Consider the following 13,324-nt stretch of genomic DNA (forward strand, 5'->3'; position numbering starts at 1 on the left):
CAATCCCCTTCGGTAGCATCGGACCGCAAGCTTTACCTGACCGTACTGTAACAGTCAGTGCGCCAGAACTCACAGCTGCAGCGGTCTCCCGACATGTCCACAGCCGGTGATTGACAATCCTATTGAGTTGAATTCAATTATTGCTTTAAACTTGGTTCAGTGCGACGGAAATCAAAACTCTCATCGAAGTCTGGAGAGTTTCCATGCTTGAGCCTGGCAGTTTACCTTTGGGCTTGTATCGTACAATACACCATCAGTCATCATGACCAGCGGTTCGGGAACTCCGGTGGAGCCCAGCAAGATGGACTCGAGAAGCTCCGGCATGATCAGCTGAAAAAGTTCGTCGCTGCGACCTTGCATTTGGACTGGGCGATATGAACCTATGAAAGACGACAAACGAAGAACTGCATGTTGACGATGGTGTCATCTCACTTTTCTGCCGCTTCCTGGCGACAGGGTGATGGAAAGCCGGGTAAAAGGCCATGTGCGACGTACCCCTCCCCCTCCCCCTCCCAGCTCTCCCCAGCTCCAGCAATTCTGAGCTTCCATGCGACCAACCCGGAGCTGGGAGCTCCAACTTTCTTTTGGCTTAGGCGTGAAATTTCAGCTTAGCTCAACGCCACTCTTTGGTTCCTCCTTCCCGTGCGGTGGGGCGATGCTGAGTCACCCGTCGAGAATCCGGAAGGAGCGCAGAACATGGAAGTGCAGAACCGGAAAAGAACGAAGGAATACTAAGCTGTGGCAAAACCCGTCGTGTTTCTGAAATTTGAGGCAGCCATTCCATGGATCAACTTCAATGTGAATAAAGGGGGCCCTTTCACCGTGGAACATGTTCGAGGTGAAAGAGACCCCCAGCGGGCGAGGGGAGGTCGTTGCTCGTTAGTGGTGCCTCGGGATCACACTACTATCGCGTCCAGTCCACTGCACGAGAGGGGTTGATGCCCAATTCGTCCTTAAGCGAAACAAAGCTGGTTGCCGTGTCTTCCGCCTCGAATTTGGAGAAGTCACACCGGGAGCTTTCAGTTGCGGGTGCTTTGCATACTTGCATGCTTGTACTCGCTGCTCACCGATCACCTGCATTGAACGATTTCACAAGCTCACCCGTACTTGATACCTCAGCTTCCGATAGCTGGTTGGCTGTGTCGAGACAGCCTCCGTAGACAAACCCCTGGCGATGATTACTCCCGGCCCACGCAATCAAAAATCTTCACCGACATGAATTTGTTCCGACTTCCAGGTTTTAGAGTTTCAGCGTCGTGCGGAGAAGGCATCGATATCGGCGGGCCACGGGTTGGGGTTTCCATTGAGAACCCCATCAGATGCAAACAGGGCTACAGTGCTAGACTCAAGCCAGCTTGTCTAAGTGCTACGGACCTGGTGAAGGTCTCGATGCCTGCAGGTCGCATGTTTCTCGCAGACAAAATGCCGCCCCAACTGCTCGCCAAGGTTTGGGGAAACTGCGGGTTTTTTTCGTCTGGCTCGGCTTCACCTGCAATGGGTCCAGTTACCTTTCCGGGTTGGCTGCAGTGCGAAAGCATTGTGATTGGTAGTTCTCAAAAGAAATATCGATGCGGTACCCAGCGCACTGGAGTGCATCCAGTGTCCCGCTACTTCCACTGTAGTCAGTTGTTGAATTATTGTATGGAGAAGGTCGACATCCACCCAACTGCCGGATTTCCCCGGATAAGCCAAGGCGGCCGTTATCATGTCAGCAGCCAGCGTCTTTACCCTCACCTCGCATTCAGAGGCTAGGTAGTTCTGGGATGGATTCGTCATTGCTAAAAATACGACTGGACATTCGGAGTCGATTCCGGAGCCATGAGTCGTAACTCAAGTTCGGAATGGAATCCGCCATTCTGATGCTTTCGGATAGACACCCTGGAGCGTGCATGAACGAACCTAGGAGATATCAAATCTCGCCAGTGTCCTTGATCGCGATAGTCCTCAGAGACATGTGCTCTGGTTCGCTTGCTGTCTTCGAAGTATGCAGTGTATGAGCGTTGTTATACTGGTAGTATCCGATGCATTGGCGTACATCGGATCCGGAAAACCCCCAGAAACATAGCGCTCAAGCTGCAGGACTGGGGAAGCGTGAAGAGTGACATTGATTGTGAATACCGATGCTCCAGCCAACGCGCCAGAAACCTAGCTTATTTGAGATTCACCCGTCTGGACTGGCGAATTGTCGGCTGCGTAATAGAGAAGCCTCTGCCGGTTACCCGCGAGGGCTGTGTCCCACATCCGATGAGGGTCTGCTGGGGGCAAGGTGTGGTTTACCCCAGGTCCGACGACCGCTGGTGGGTTCCGATTCGATTGCCCATGGCCTCCGGCGCCGTGCTTCAATCGTTGTCCCGTAAAATCGTAATCAAGAATAGATAAAAGCTCGGTGGCCACTTTTGTCGCTCTCTTCCGCCTCTCTTTCTCGACTGTATAGAGCCAAGACGTCTAGACTATTATACAATGAGCCCACCTAAAGCATCACCCTTCCACGTCGCCATCGTCGGAGGCGGCATCGCAGGTCTAAGCTTAGCCATCGCGCTCCATCACCGTGACATCTCCGTCCGTATCTATGAGCAAGCGACGGCCTTTGCCGAGGTCGGCGCGGGTGTTTCCTTTGGACCCAATGCGGTTGAGGCAATGAAGCTCTGCCACTCCGGGATATACGACGCCTTCAAGAAAGTCTGCACACAGAACTTGTGGCCCACCAAGGAGAAGGTATGGTTCGACTACCTCGACGGGTATACCCGCAATGAAGCAGAATACAACGCATCCTCGGAGGGGAACGGAAAAAAACGACAGAATATCGCCTTCACAATTACCAACAGTCTCGGGCAGACTGGTGTCCACCGCGCGCACTTTTTAGATGAACTGGTGAAGCTGGTTCCCAATGAGATTGCGGAGTTCAACAAGCGACTTGAGAGCATTGAGGAACGATCTGGCGATGGGAAGCTTGTGCTCAAGTTCGCTGATAGAGCGGAGGGAGAAGCAGACCTGGTGATAGGATGCGATGGGATCAAGTCGAGGGTGCGACAGATTATGTTAGGGGAGAACCACCCGTCTGCTCACCCTTCATTCTCCCACAAGTATGCCTACCGCGGCCTGGTGCCGATGGACAAGGCGATCGAAGCTATTGGGGAAGAACTCGCTTCTAACTCATGCATGCACGTATGTTCAGCAAGTTATTTCAGTGGAAAGTACTTATATTAACACATTCAGATGGGCCCGGACAACCACATGCTCACCTTCCCCGTCAATGCCGGCAAAACACTCAACGTCGTCGCTTTCCACACAACCCCCGACTCCTGGAAAGAATACCCCCGTCTAACCCGCGATGGCACACGCGAAGAAGCCCTTCGCGACTTTAACGGCTACGGCCCCAACGTCACCAAGCTCCTCAAACTATGCGATCCCAAACTCAGCATCGTATGTCCCCTCTTATCCAATAAGCAAGCTACCTACAAAGACAATGCAAGTGCTATAACTAACAACCATTCACCACAGTGGGCGATTTTCGACCTAGCGGAACACCCCGTCCCGACATTCTTCAAGAACCGCATCGCCATCTCCGGCGATGCAGCACATGCTACATCTCCGCACCACGGCGCCGGCGCCGGCTTTTGCCTCGAGGACACCGCCGTTCTTGCGACTCTCCTCGCAGACCCCCGTGTCCGCAGTCACAGTGACCTCGAAGACGTCCTGGCTGTCTTCGACGCAAGTCGAAGGGAGCGCACGCAGTGGCTTGTACAGAGTAGTCGCTTCATTGGCGACTGTTATGAATGGCGAGCGGACGGCGTGGGTAGGGACTTTGGCAAGATCGAGGAAGCGATTAACTACCGGAATGGGATCATTACGGACGCAGACGTGGCTGGAATGTGCAAGGAGGCGAAGGAGAGTCTGGGGAGGGGGTTAGGTGTTAGGAAAAATGCTTCACTGTAGAGTCGGTGAGAAGATGTGTCTGTGGATATGATGATCGGCTTGTGGTGATCTGTATATAGATTTGTTTTTTTGTCACTGTTTGAATTGAAGCCTTCCTGCATATATGGTGTTAGAACTCATGATAGCAGCCACAACGACCTATCTGTTTACTTAAAATCGAAACCAAAATAACCAAACATATAATTTAATCCCAGACCATTAAAATCCCGACATAATACATCGTGGGACTGGCTGAACAAAGAGGAAAATAGTGATAACGTCAGCCACCGATTTAGGGTTACACCAGCGACCATGGCACCTCATCTATAAAAGCATCAACCATCCAAAAATTCCCATAATTTTTAGGAAAATTCCCTTTCCAACGTTAAACCAAAGATCATCAAAAAGGAGGGGAGAATAAATCCAGACACAATGACAACAAACTCCACAATCTTCGGCGGCACCGGCGCAGTAGGCTCTCAAATCCTTTCAACACTCCTCGCAAACCCCTCGAAGTCCACAACAGTAACAACGATCTCACGACGAGCACCAGCAACAGAATCAGCGCACCTGCAACCTCTCCTCGAGAAGGACACAGCAAAATGGGCCTCAACCCTGAAATCAATCACCCCGCCGCCATCCACAGTCTACAACGCAATCGGGACCACCCGCGCCGCAGCCGGCGGAACAGCGAATCAATGGAAAATCGACCACGACCTGGTCCTCGACACCGTGCGCGCCGCGAAAGAGGCAGGGGCGCGGACGTTCGTGTTCGTGTCGAGCGGCGGAACGAGGGGGTTCTTGTCGAAGTATGTGCCCTACTCGAAGATGAAGATCGGGGTTGAGGACTCGATTCGCGAGATGGGGTTTGAGAATGCCATTGTGCTTAGGCCTGGTATGATTATTAACCGTGGGGAGAATACGAAGGCGCCGGTTTTGGAGAAAGTGGTCGAGGGGTTGGGGTTCTTTGGGCAGTGGGCGCAGGATTGGGTTGGTATGTATCTGTTCACAACTGCAGTGGGATGAGGCTTGCGGTGCTGATGCGGGTTGTAGGCCAGGACCAGAAGGTTATTGGAAGAGCGGCTGTGGCTGCAGCGAGGATTGCAGAGGAGGGAAAGGCGCCGTCGAAGTACTGGGTTTTGGAACAGGCGGATATTGTCAGGCTTGGGAGGGATGAGTGGAAGGATTAAGGACTGGAGGTGAGCTTGTCTTGCTTGTACTCTTATTATTGCAGTGCTGACAAAGTTTCCAGATCGGGCTGTGGCCAGGAGTGGAATTATATTATGTTTAATAACTAATCAGAACTCGCTCGTTGCGCATGTTTTTCGAGCCAGCATTCAATACCAGACGGCCCTGCCAGTTACACCTCCTCTACCACATCCAGTGGATCGTCTCCTCTCATACTGCGCCACCACTCAGTTTGTCGAACAAGGTCGCCCTCGCCACCACCTAATAAATGCCAGTACTTTTGCACAAACCACTGCTGTGCCTCCCAGCTGCGAGAGTCCCACGGTGTGCCAGTTGAGACCTTACCGGTAGAGGTATTTCGATCTCTCTTCCCAACTCCTGCGCCTCCCCAGCATACTAGCCCCGTAAGTAAGTCCAGAAAAAACTCATCCTCGTTGAATTCTCCCTGGCATTTGATAAGGTTATTCCGGAGTCCTGGGAAAGGGATAATGTCAAAATACGGATGATGATCGATGGTAATTTGTTCATGGGTCGGTCTCATATCGGGCTTTAATGTTTTGAAGCTTTTCTTGACCGCTGTAACCATGTTTGTTTCGGCCAACGCGTCTGCTGATGTTGAATGAAACCGGAAGAATGGGGAGCGTAAGTCATCGTTACATAGTACGTCTTGGGAAATTTCGATATGCATTGCGATCGATAATAATGCTGTCAAAGTGCAGAGTTGGTCAACCCGAAGGTTGTTGGTGTATGGATCTGCGGTAGGCGAGCTAGGTTCCACCGTGAGTATCTTAACCTGACCCATGGCAAAATCCCGTGAGCCACAAGATTGTACTTGAAAGTGCGGTCTCGAGCAGCCACAGTGGACTGTAGTCGTCCAGGATAAACCTAGCGGGTCGTTGTGTATCTTGGTGAAGGGGAGCGAAGGATTGCCCAGTACATTAAATTTAGAGACATTTGATACTGCTGTCGAGGGTAGATAATTATGTAGGTCATGAGATATAGGGTCCCATGTAGTTTCATCTGACTGTGCTGAGTTTGGTTGTTGAACGTTCGGCGTTGGATCCCACAGTGTGTCGCTCGGCTGCAAATATAATGTAGTGGAATCCCACATAGTCGACATTGACAGATCATTTGATAGTGGGTTATATGCCGGAGTGTCCCACAAACCCAGATCCGATGGGGTAACCTCGAGCTGAGGATCGAGTTGTTCACAGCCTACAGCCGTGGATAGAGTTGATGAGTGCGGAGGTGGAGCCACCGGGATGTCCGCTGGGATGTCATGATCTGAAGAGGTAGTAGAACTACAAATTGCACCTGTCTCAGATGATGAACTTGCAGATGGAGCCACTGATAGACCACCGCTACCCTGGTTCTGTGCAGCAAGCGCAGCCAGCGCTTCTAGGCGACCCAGGCGCTCACGGAGTTTCTCTCCTAGACCAATAATAAGCATTCGTCACACAAAGCTGCTGCACAGACGTCGGGTGCGGCCTGCATTGCTCGAGGGTGGGCATTCGTTCGAGGGCCTGTACTCACGATATCTCCTCTGAGCTTGGATGTTCTGCTGCCGCCTCTTCTCAGGGTCACGGCGCACGGGCTTCCGCTTGTCCTTGCCTGTGCTCTTGTTTTGATTTTGAGGAGGCATTGTGTCTGGATACTGGGTGATTAGAGGCTCGTTTCAAGTAGCGTTAGACTGGCGGACGCCGGAGAAGTGGTGATGGGGGACTGGGTGGCGGCTGATGTCAGCCACAAAGACTGGGCACCGGATCGGGCTCGATTCGATCGACACTGTCACTTCTCGATCTCTGGCCCACTTGGATCTTTTTATATGTACTTGATGGAGAAGAATTTAAGGTCCTCGTGGGTGCTGGGTAGTATGATCTCCATATTTTGACCCACATAGGATCAAGCAATGGGAAGCCCGAATGCGTGTTGAGATTGGACAGAGGATGATGCTGATATACCTTGCATTGAATGGAAGTTGGGGAACGGTGTTCTGTTAAAATGGCAACCTGGGAGATGAGCTGGAGACAAGATCCGTTTACCAGCCACAAGCGCCTCAGTCTACGGTGTTAAGCACTATGGCTGCTCGATGAATGGCAGACGATGGCACACGACGATGACGGGACATGCTTCCCTAGTGAGGTAGGCCGAAGCTCTTGAAGATCGCCCCGCAGATTCGTGCAGCTTCGTCTCACTCTACACCACAGCAAGACCCGAGAGCATTATCAACCCAGCCGGACTATACAGGCCTATGAAATGGCTCTTCTGAAATATACCATCACGTTCCTCGCATCTACCGTAACGGCCACCCATGCCCTTCGATACCTGGGCTGCTACCTCGACTCCAACGACCTAGACAATATAGGCCAGTCGCCGTTCCAGAGCGTCGGACTCTGCAAAATGAACTGCATGCGGCGCGGCGATACAATCATGGGCGTCCGAAATGGCACCGAATGCTGGTGCGGCTTTAACTACCCTAGCTGGCAACATGAGCTGGGCCCCGGGGCATGCAACTTGCCCTGTGGTGGGTATCCGCGTGATATTTGTGGGTTTCCAATCTTTATGGCCTTGAATCAAAGTACTGATCATTCTATCGCATGGTAGGTGGTGGCCACGGTGCGCTTAGTTGCTATGAAATTGAACAAGAGGGGACGGCATCTTCGCTTACTACGGTTCCCACGATTTTGCCGCCGTTGGGTATTGGGTGCAATTAGAGTTGGAAGGCCGGGAAAATTGGTATACAATCATTATACCCATTATGTAGATGCTGGGCTGAAGTTAGCACGATAGAATATGAGAGCACATCACTAGAGTCGTTGCCACATTAGACGTCTTGGATTCGGCATACTGTCACTATTTCAATTCCAAGTAATGACCCCTGGTTATTTTTTTATCACCGAATTGTCGGCATTCCGAGAGTCCGAACTGGAATGCCCTGCATTTGCCAATGAACAAGTCGTAAACCCGCCGAGTTGGCGTTCCAATCACCCAATGTTGACTGACGGTGGTTCGGTCGTGTAACCATCGGCGACACCCGTGAATACGCGGGCAGCCGTTGTCCAGTAAATGGCAAGCTGGCAGTTTCATAATCTGGTCTGGTAAATTGTGGTCGTGGTTGTCCATTCAGTGGCGTCCGGACATAAGACGAGGCATTGAGCGAGATCCCTCGAATTGCATGCCATGGCACATTTCCAACCACATTTATAATCGACAATCATCTAGCAGATTCTGCAGTAACTCCAGCTAGCACCGAGCTCGTGAGCACGTCCAGTGGAATAGCTTTGGTTGGTCGCCGTTGCCGCTATGCGATGCATACTAAGTCCGTAATCTCCGCCCGTCTGGCTCGCTTCACTGCTCGCTCTTTGTGCAACACAACCAGTCCATTTATCTATAAGAAGGAAACCAACTGCCCGTGAAGTCTCTTAACCCCTCTGCCAATACGTTTCCATCAATTCCAACAATTCCTATTAACCCTCATCAACCATACAATCACATCACCACACCATGTCCCAAAACGTCTTCATCACCGGCGCAACAGGCTATATTGGCCGCGTTGTCACCGAACTCGCTGTCAAAGAGGGATACAACGTCCGTGGTCTCTCGCGCCGCGAAGAAAGTGACGCCCTCCTCAAGACCCTCGGTGCGACCCCCGTCCGTGGCGACCTCAAAAGCGCTGAGCTTCTCACCGAAGAGAGCAAAAACGCCGACATCGTCTTCCACCTCGCCTTCGACCATGACTTCTCCAAGCCCTACCAGGACCTCATCAACCTCGACATTGCCGCCGTCAGCGCTCTAGCCAAGGGCCTCGAAGGAACCGACAAACCCCTCATCGTCACCAACGGCACCGCAGGCGTGCAAGCCGATCCTAACGGCGGCGAAACCGACGAAACAACACCCCAGGCTGAACACGCCTTTGGCAACCGCGACGTCGCCGAAAAGCATGCACTCACATTTGTCACCAAGGGCGTACGCGTTGTCTCTATCCGTCTCCCGCAGTACGTCTACGGCCGTAGCAACTCCACCGGCTTCGCGGCGCAACTGATCAAGCTTGCGATTAAATCCGGCGAGGCTGTGTACATTGGCGATGGCGAGTACTGTTTCTCGGATATATATGTCGACGATGCCGCAAAATTATACCTTCTTGCCGCTAAGCATGCAAAGGCCGGAGATGTCTTTAACGGCACCGGTCACACCACTACCACTTACAAGGCCATGGCGAATGCAGTCAGCGAGCTTGTGAAGGTGCCAGCGCGATCCATTACTCCTGACGATGCAGTTGCGCGCTGGGGACCATTCTTGGCTGCGTTCATTGGGATCAGGAACCGTGCGTCCAACAAGAAGGCCGTTCAGGAGCTGGGATGGACGCCTGTTGGTCCGGGACTGCTTTGGGAGGTACGCACTGGAAGCTATGGGCCTGTTGCTGAAAAGTTCAAGAAGGAAATTGCTGCTGCTTGACTGTGAATTAATCTCTAGGATGCGATTTGAGCGCTGCGCTTCATCCGATTTGCGGGTGGGGATACTCTTACTGTATGTATTCATCATTGTAGTTGGGGTTAGCCCAACACGCGCCACGATTGTTTATGTTTAATCAACGACTAAGAAATGAGCATTAATCATTAATTCTTTCTTCTGTCAATTTGTTCCATTCCAGTGTTCCCTAACCCACTACTACGCCAGCAACGCGACTATCTAATCTGATTCGGGAAGCTAGGGCTGATATCATGCGCGTTTGTACCTTCGAAGCGGAGCTGATATGCAACGGCAACTCTACTGTGCCATTTTATTATCATATTTATTTCATGCCCTTTTTGTTTAGATGGCTGAAAAATGGAAATATAGTCGATCGCTTTTCGACCGCATTAATTCGCGTCAAAGTCTTCGAGTAGCTCATATCCAAGGACAAGCGAAAAATTTCGTATCAGCTTGAAATGACGTGATTTTTCAATCCACATTCCATACATTCTCATGACCAGGCCGAGAAGGGGGAAGCATAGTTCGTCTCGCCTCCCCGCTGGTCTCTGTATTATCATCCCCCTCCTCTAACCCTGGTTCTGATATCCGCTGGCGATTCCGCTCACTGCCCAAGAACTGGGAGCTCATCCAACTAGCCCGGCGGCTAGAGAGTTGTGCAAGCCAGATCTATAATAGCAAACCATCAGACTAATACTATAGAGATATGGTAAAATGGGAACTCACCTTAACAATGAAAATCCCTAGCACTGCAGCAAAGACCATCCATGAAGTACCCTCCTGCACACCCCTCCACGGCACCAAACAACTTTGCCTATATCCAAACTGCAGCTCACAGGCGTCGTCCCGATTACCATTACCCTTGAACGGCCAGGCACGATCATGGATACTGCGTAGCCCGCAGCACTGGAATTGGTCCTGGATCGCGCGGATCGCATGTGCGTCCTTGTTGTGGAAGTATGTCTGCCATTGCTGCTCGAGATGGCAGGATAGAATGTTGCCGGGGAAGATGTAGGAGAGAGCGATTGTTGCTATGGCGGTCAGGAGGATTGTGTGTATGTGGTTGAGGATTTGGAAGGTCTGGGTGAGTCGATGAGGTGCTGTGTTGAAAAGGAGGCGTGTTCCTGCGAAGGCGAGGGGGGTGAGGATGGGGAGGAGGGTTGCGAGTGCTGGGATCCAGGTAGGGAGGGGGAGGAAGATGCCGGTTGCTCGTGCCCAGGCGAGACTTTGATACAGCGATGGTCAGTGATGAAGCTTGGAGAAGCATTTGGGATGAACGTATGCCCCGAGGACTATAGAGAGTATAGAGGCCTAGGAAGAGAGTGTTATCATGACTATATAGTTTGTTTATACCTGACGTACCAGCACGAGCACGGTGTAGATGGCGGACGATGAATCGCACTTAATAGCCATTTCGAGATGTCATTAATATGATGGAAAAGATGGACTGCTTGCTCATGGCGAGGAGATTGCTGTGTTATACGAGCGGGGCACGTCAACATGCATGCATGGAGAGGGGAACCATGTGGTGGCCTGTCAGTCACCCTTCCATGGATCTGACAGCTCTCTCGCCACGCGAAAAGGGCTTCACCGAGTCCAACAGCTAAGCAAACATATTCTTATGCTCTAGTTCTATGCTCCCATATTAAAACCTCTTTGCCTTCCACCCCGTGCGTACACCTGTCGCAATTGCAAAGAACACTGCCGAAGCTATATACACCACACCGCAAAACACAACGAGGCCCCAATATACCTGTTGATCGCCATTACTCTGTCTCTCAAGGATTTGTCCAGCAATCGGAATGGCAACCAGGACACCAATTGCGACAAACGTATAGATAGTGCCATACCGCTTGCCAAAGTCCTCCGTCTTTGATATCTGAGCAACGCAAACAGGCGACAGACTAATCGCCGATCCGCTGGAGAACCCAAACAGCGCCGCAAACGCAATGATAGCCCCGTGGTTCGACCCGCTCTTGAGCCATAATGCCAGAGTTAATATCGCAGACACAGCAGCCGTCACAATCATCGTGTTGAACCGCCCGACCCGGTCCGCCGCGTAGCCAGGAATCAGCCGTCCCACAATACTCGTCGCATTGAGAATTGACATAAGCGTATACGACATATCAACACCCATCCCTTTCGCCCGCGCATACGAAGTCAAATATATCAGCGGTATAGTAGCGCCGATATCCGCGAAGATAATCGCTGCCGCCGTGAGGCTGAACGACGGCTCGGCACAGTCACGCAGGTTGATTGTCTTGCGATTCGTCTTGGTTTTGACCCGGCTGAGCCGAGAACGTTGCAAGATTGAACCCAGACTGCAGAAGAAGAGCGCAATGAATCCTATTGTGCGCACTGCCCACCCGAACCCGATCTTTACCGTGAGCGCGCTGAAGATCTGGGGGAAGATTATCCCGCCTATCCCGCCGGATGTGACAGCCATACCGGTGGCTATGCCACGCTTCTTATAGAACCAGTGGTTTATGATCGAGATGCTCGGGTTGGAGAGGAGAGAAGCGGATATACCACCGAGTATACCGAAGCTGAGGATGAATTGGTAGTATTCTGCCTCGTCAGTATGGATGGTATAAAAAAGAAAGATAAATACATAAACTAGGGTTACCTGTTGAAACGCTAAACGCCATCACAGCGCCCGTGAGGCCAATCGTGCCTGCAGCCATAAGGTGCCTGGGACCATAGCGATCGAATATCGGTCCTAGGGAAATACATCATGAATGTTAATCCTTACTCTATATTGCAGGATTCCATAACCGCGGTCTCGGGACTAAGGCTGCAGGTGACCAGCAGGGACATACCGATCTGAACACCCCCAAACCACAGGAAGAACATATAAATGCTGAAAATCCAGGATACATCGGAACGCGAATAATTGCTCAATTGGTGCGTCGCGAGCCAGTCCGTGAACACACCGGTGGTGTTCATGAGACCGAAACAGGGCAGGAAACCACACCATGAGCCGAAGACCACGGACCATGCTTGTAGCCCTCCGTCTGGGAATTCCTCAGGAGCATCGTCGACAGTCGTGGTATCTCGATTAGGGAGGTCGCCCTTGTATTCGCCTTCGACTTCAGCCGTTGTGTTCATGGTGAATCAGCTAGATCTGAGCCGGAGAATCGCCTCTGGTTGGAATGAATGATCGGCCGTCGCACGGGAGAAGTACTGTATTTTGCGAGACCTCACAGATTCGCCTCGCAGAGGTGCAGGTCATTGTCAGGTGTGATAGCCCTCGGGGTGGAAAAAATTGCGCCTTTTCATTTCCCTGAATGCCAACTCACACCAACACAGATCGACGGGTGAGCAAGCAGCGGTGACGTTGTATTGAGCCCTTGAATCTGAAGGGACCACTATTGAAAATGTACCAGTTGCCCTGGAATCCACAGTTCCACTTGCAAACTGCTAGATTGCCGGAATAGGGATGCGCTCTCACGAATCGAATGAATTTCGGGCTGAGGAGGAAAAATGTGGACCAGGATCGACGCAGGGGGAGATCCCCGATCGACAGGTCTTGGGGAGAATTGAGCTTGTCGTTGCTCAATATTGCCCGGCCTCTAAATCTCTGGATCAAGTCATGCTCTGTGGCACAGTGGAGGGCTGTTCGAAATAGAGTGTCGATGTCCGCCATTGAAACCGGTCTGTCTTGGAGGGGCTCCCGCTCAGCCCTAGCGTCAGGAATAGGGGGGTTGATCGTAGGTATGTATGATGCCGCCAGAAAGGAACGAGCTAATTC

General features: G+C 51.7%; 7 protein-coding genes across 7 annotated transcripts; 4 read left to right on the plus strand and 3 right to left on the minus strand.

Moving 5' to 3' along the window:
- Positions 1–2,460: 2,460 nt before the first annotated feature.
- ASPSYDRAFT_54032 (FAD-dependent oxidoreductase) lies at positions 2,461–3,936 on the plus strand (the record flags this gene model as incomplete). Its single annotated transcript, XM_040848783.1, has 3 exons — positions 2,461–3,165; positions 3,217–3,423; positions 3,502–3,936. 3 exons carry the CDS (start codon positions 2,461–2,463, stop codon positions 3,934–3,936), a joined length of 1,347 nt encoding a protein of 448 aa, XP_040708352.1.
- A 411-nt stretch (positions 3,937–4,347) lies between these two features.
- Positions 4,348–5,105, plus strand: ASPSYDRAFT_139819 (uncharacterized protein; the record flags this gene model as incomplete). Its single annotated transcript, XM_040840985.1, has 2 exons — positions 4,348–4,909; positions 4,969–5,105. The coding sequence occupies 2 exons, from the start codon at positions 4,348–4,350 to the stop codon at positions 5,103–5,105; spliced, it is 699 nt and encodes a 232-aa protein (XP_040708353.1).
- Positions 5,106–5,118: 13 nt separating this feature from the next.
- On the minus strand, positions 5,119–6,798 carry ASPSYDRAFT_39278 (bZIP transcription factor). Its single transcript, XM_040845864.1, has 2 exons — positions 6,637–6,798; positions 5,119–6,534 (listed from the first exon to the last, which is right to left on the minus strand). The coding sequence occupies exons 1-2, from the start codon at positions 6,743–6,745 to the stop codon at positions 5,276–5,278; spliced, it is 1,368 nt and encodes a 455-aa protein (XP_040708354.1). The 5' UTR covers positions 6,746–6,798; the 3' UTR covers positions 5,119–5,275.
- Positions 6,799–6,921: 123 nt separating this feature from the next.
- Positions 6,922–7,985, plus strand: ASPSYDRAFT_39279 (WSC domain-containing protein). Its single transcript, XM_040845865.1, has 2 exons — positions 6,922–7,648; positions 7,708–7,985. Exons 1-2 carry the CDS (start codon positions 7,360–7,362, stop codon positions 7,815–7,817), a joined length of 399 nt encoding a protein of 132 aa, XP_040708355.1. The 5' UTR covers positions 6,922–7,359; the 3' UTR covers positions 7,818–7,985.
- Positions 7,986–8,498: 513 nt separating this feature from the next.
- On the plus strand, positions 8,499–9,738 carry ASPSYDRAFT_39281 (uncharacterized protein). Its single transcript, XM_040845866.1, has one exon. It carries the CDS (start codon positions 8,608–8,610, stop codon positions 9,556–9,558), a length of 951 nt encoding a protein of 316 aa, XP_040708356.1. The 5' UTR covers positions 8,499–8,607; the 3' UTR covers positions 9,559–9,738.
- Positions 9,739–10,044: 306 nt separating this feature from the next.
- ASPSYDRAFT_84550 (uncharacterized protein) lies at positions 10,045–10,986 on the minus strand (the record flags this gene model as incomplete). The annotated part of the gene is made up of 4 exons (XM_040851367.1): positions 10,045–10,242; positions 10,300–10,798; positions 10,852–10,865; positions 10,936–10,986. The coding sequence occupies 4 exons, from the start codon at positions 10,984–10,986 to the stop codon at positions 10,045–10,047; spliced, it is 762 nt and encodes a 253-aa protein (XP_040708357.1).
- On the minus strand, positions 10,829–13,002 carry ASPSYDRAFT_39284 (MCT family MFS transporter). The gene is made up of 3 exons (XM_040845867.1): positions 12,393–13,002; positions 12,200–12,292; positions 10,829–12,141 (listed from the first exon to the last, which is right to left on the minus strand). Exons 1-3 carry the CDS (start codon positions 12,679–12,681, stop codon positions 11,219–11,221), a joined length of 1,305 nt encoding a protein of 434 aa, XP_040708358.1. The 5' UTR covers positions 12,682–13,002; the 3' UTR covers positions 10,829–11,218.
- Between the last annotated feature and the right edge of the window lie 322 nt (positions 13,003–13,324).

This window comes from Aspergillus sydowii, assembly GCF_001890705.1.
Source record: "Aspergillus sydowii CBS 593.65 unplaced genomic scaffold ASPSYscaffold_1, whole genome shotgun sequence".
In the NCBI taxonomy this organism is placed as follows: domain Eukaryota; kingdom Fungi; phylum Ascomycota; class Eurotiomycetes; order Eurotiales; family Aspergillaceae; genus Aspergillus; species Aspergillus sydowii.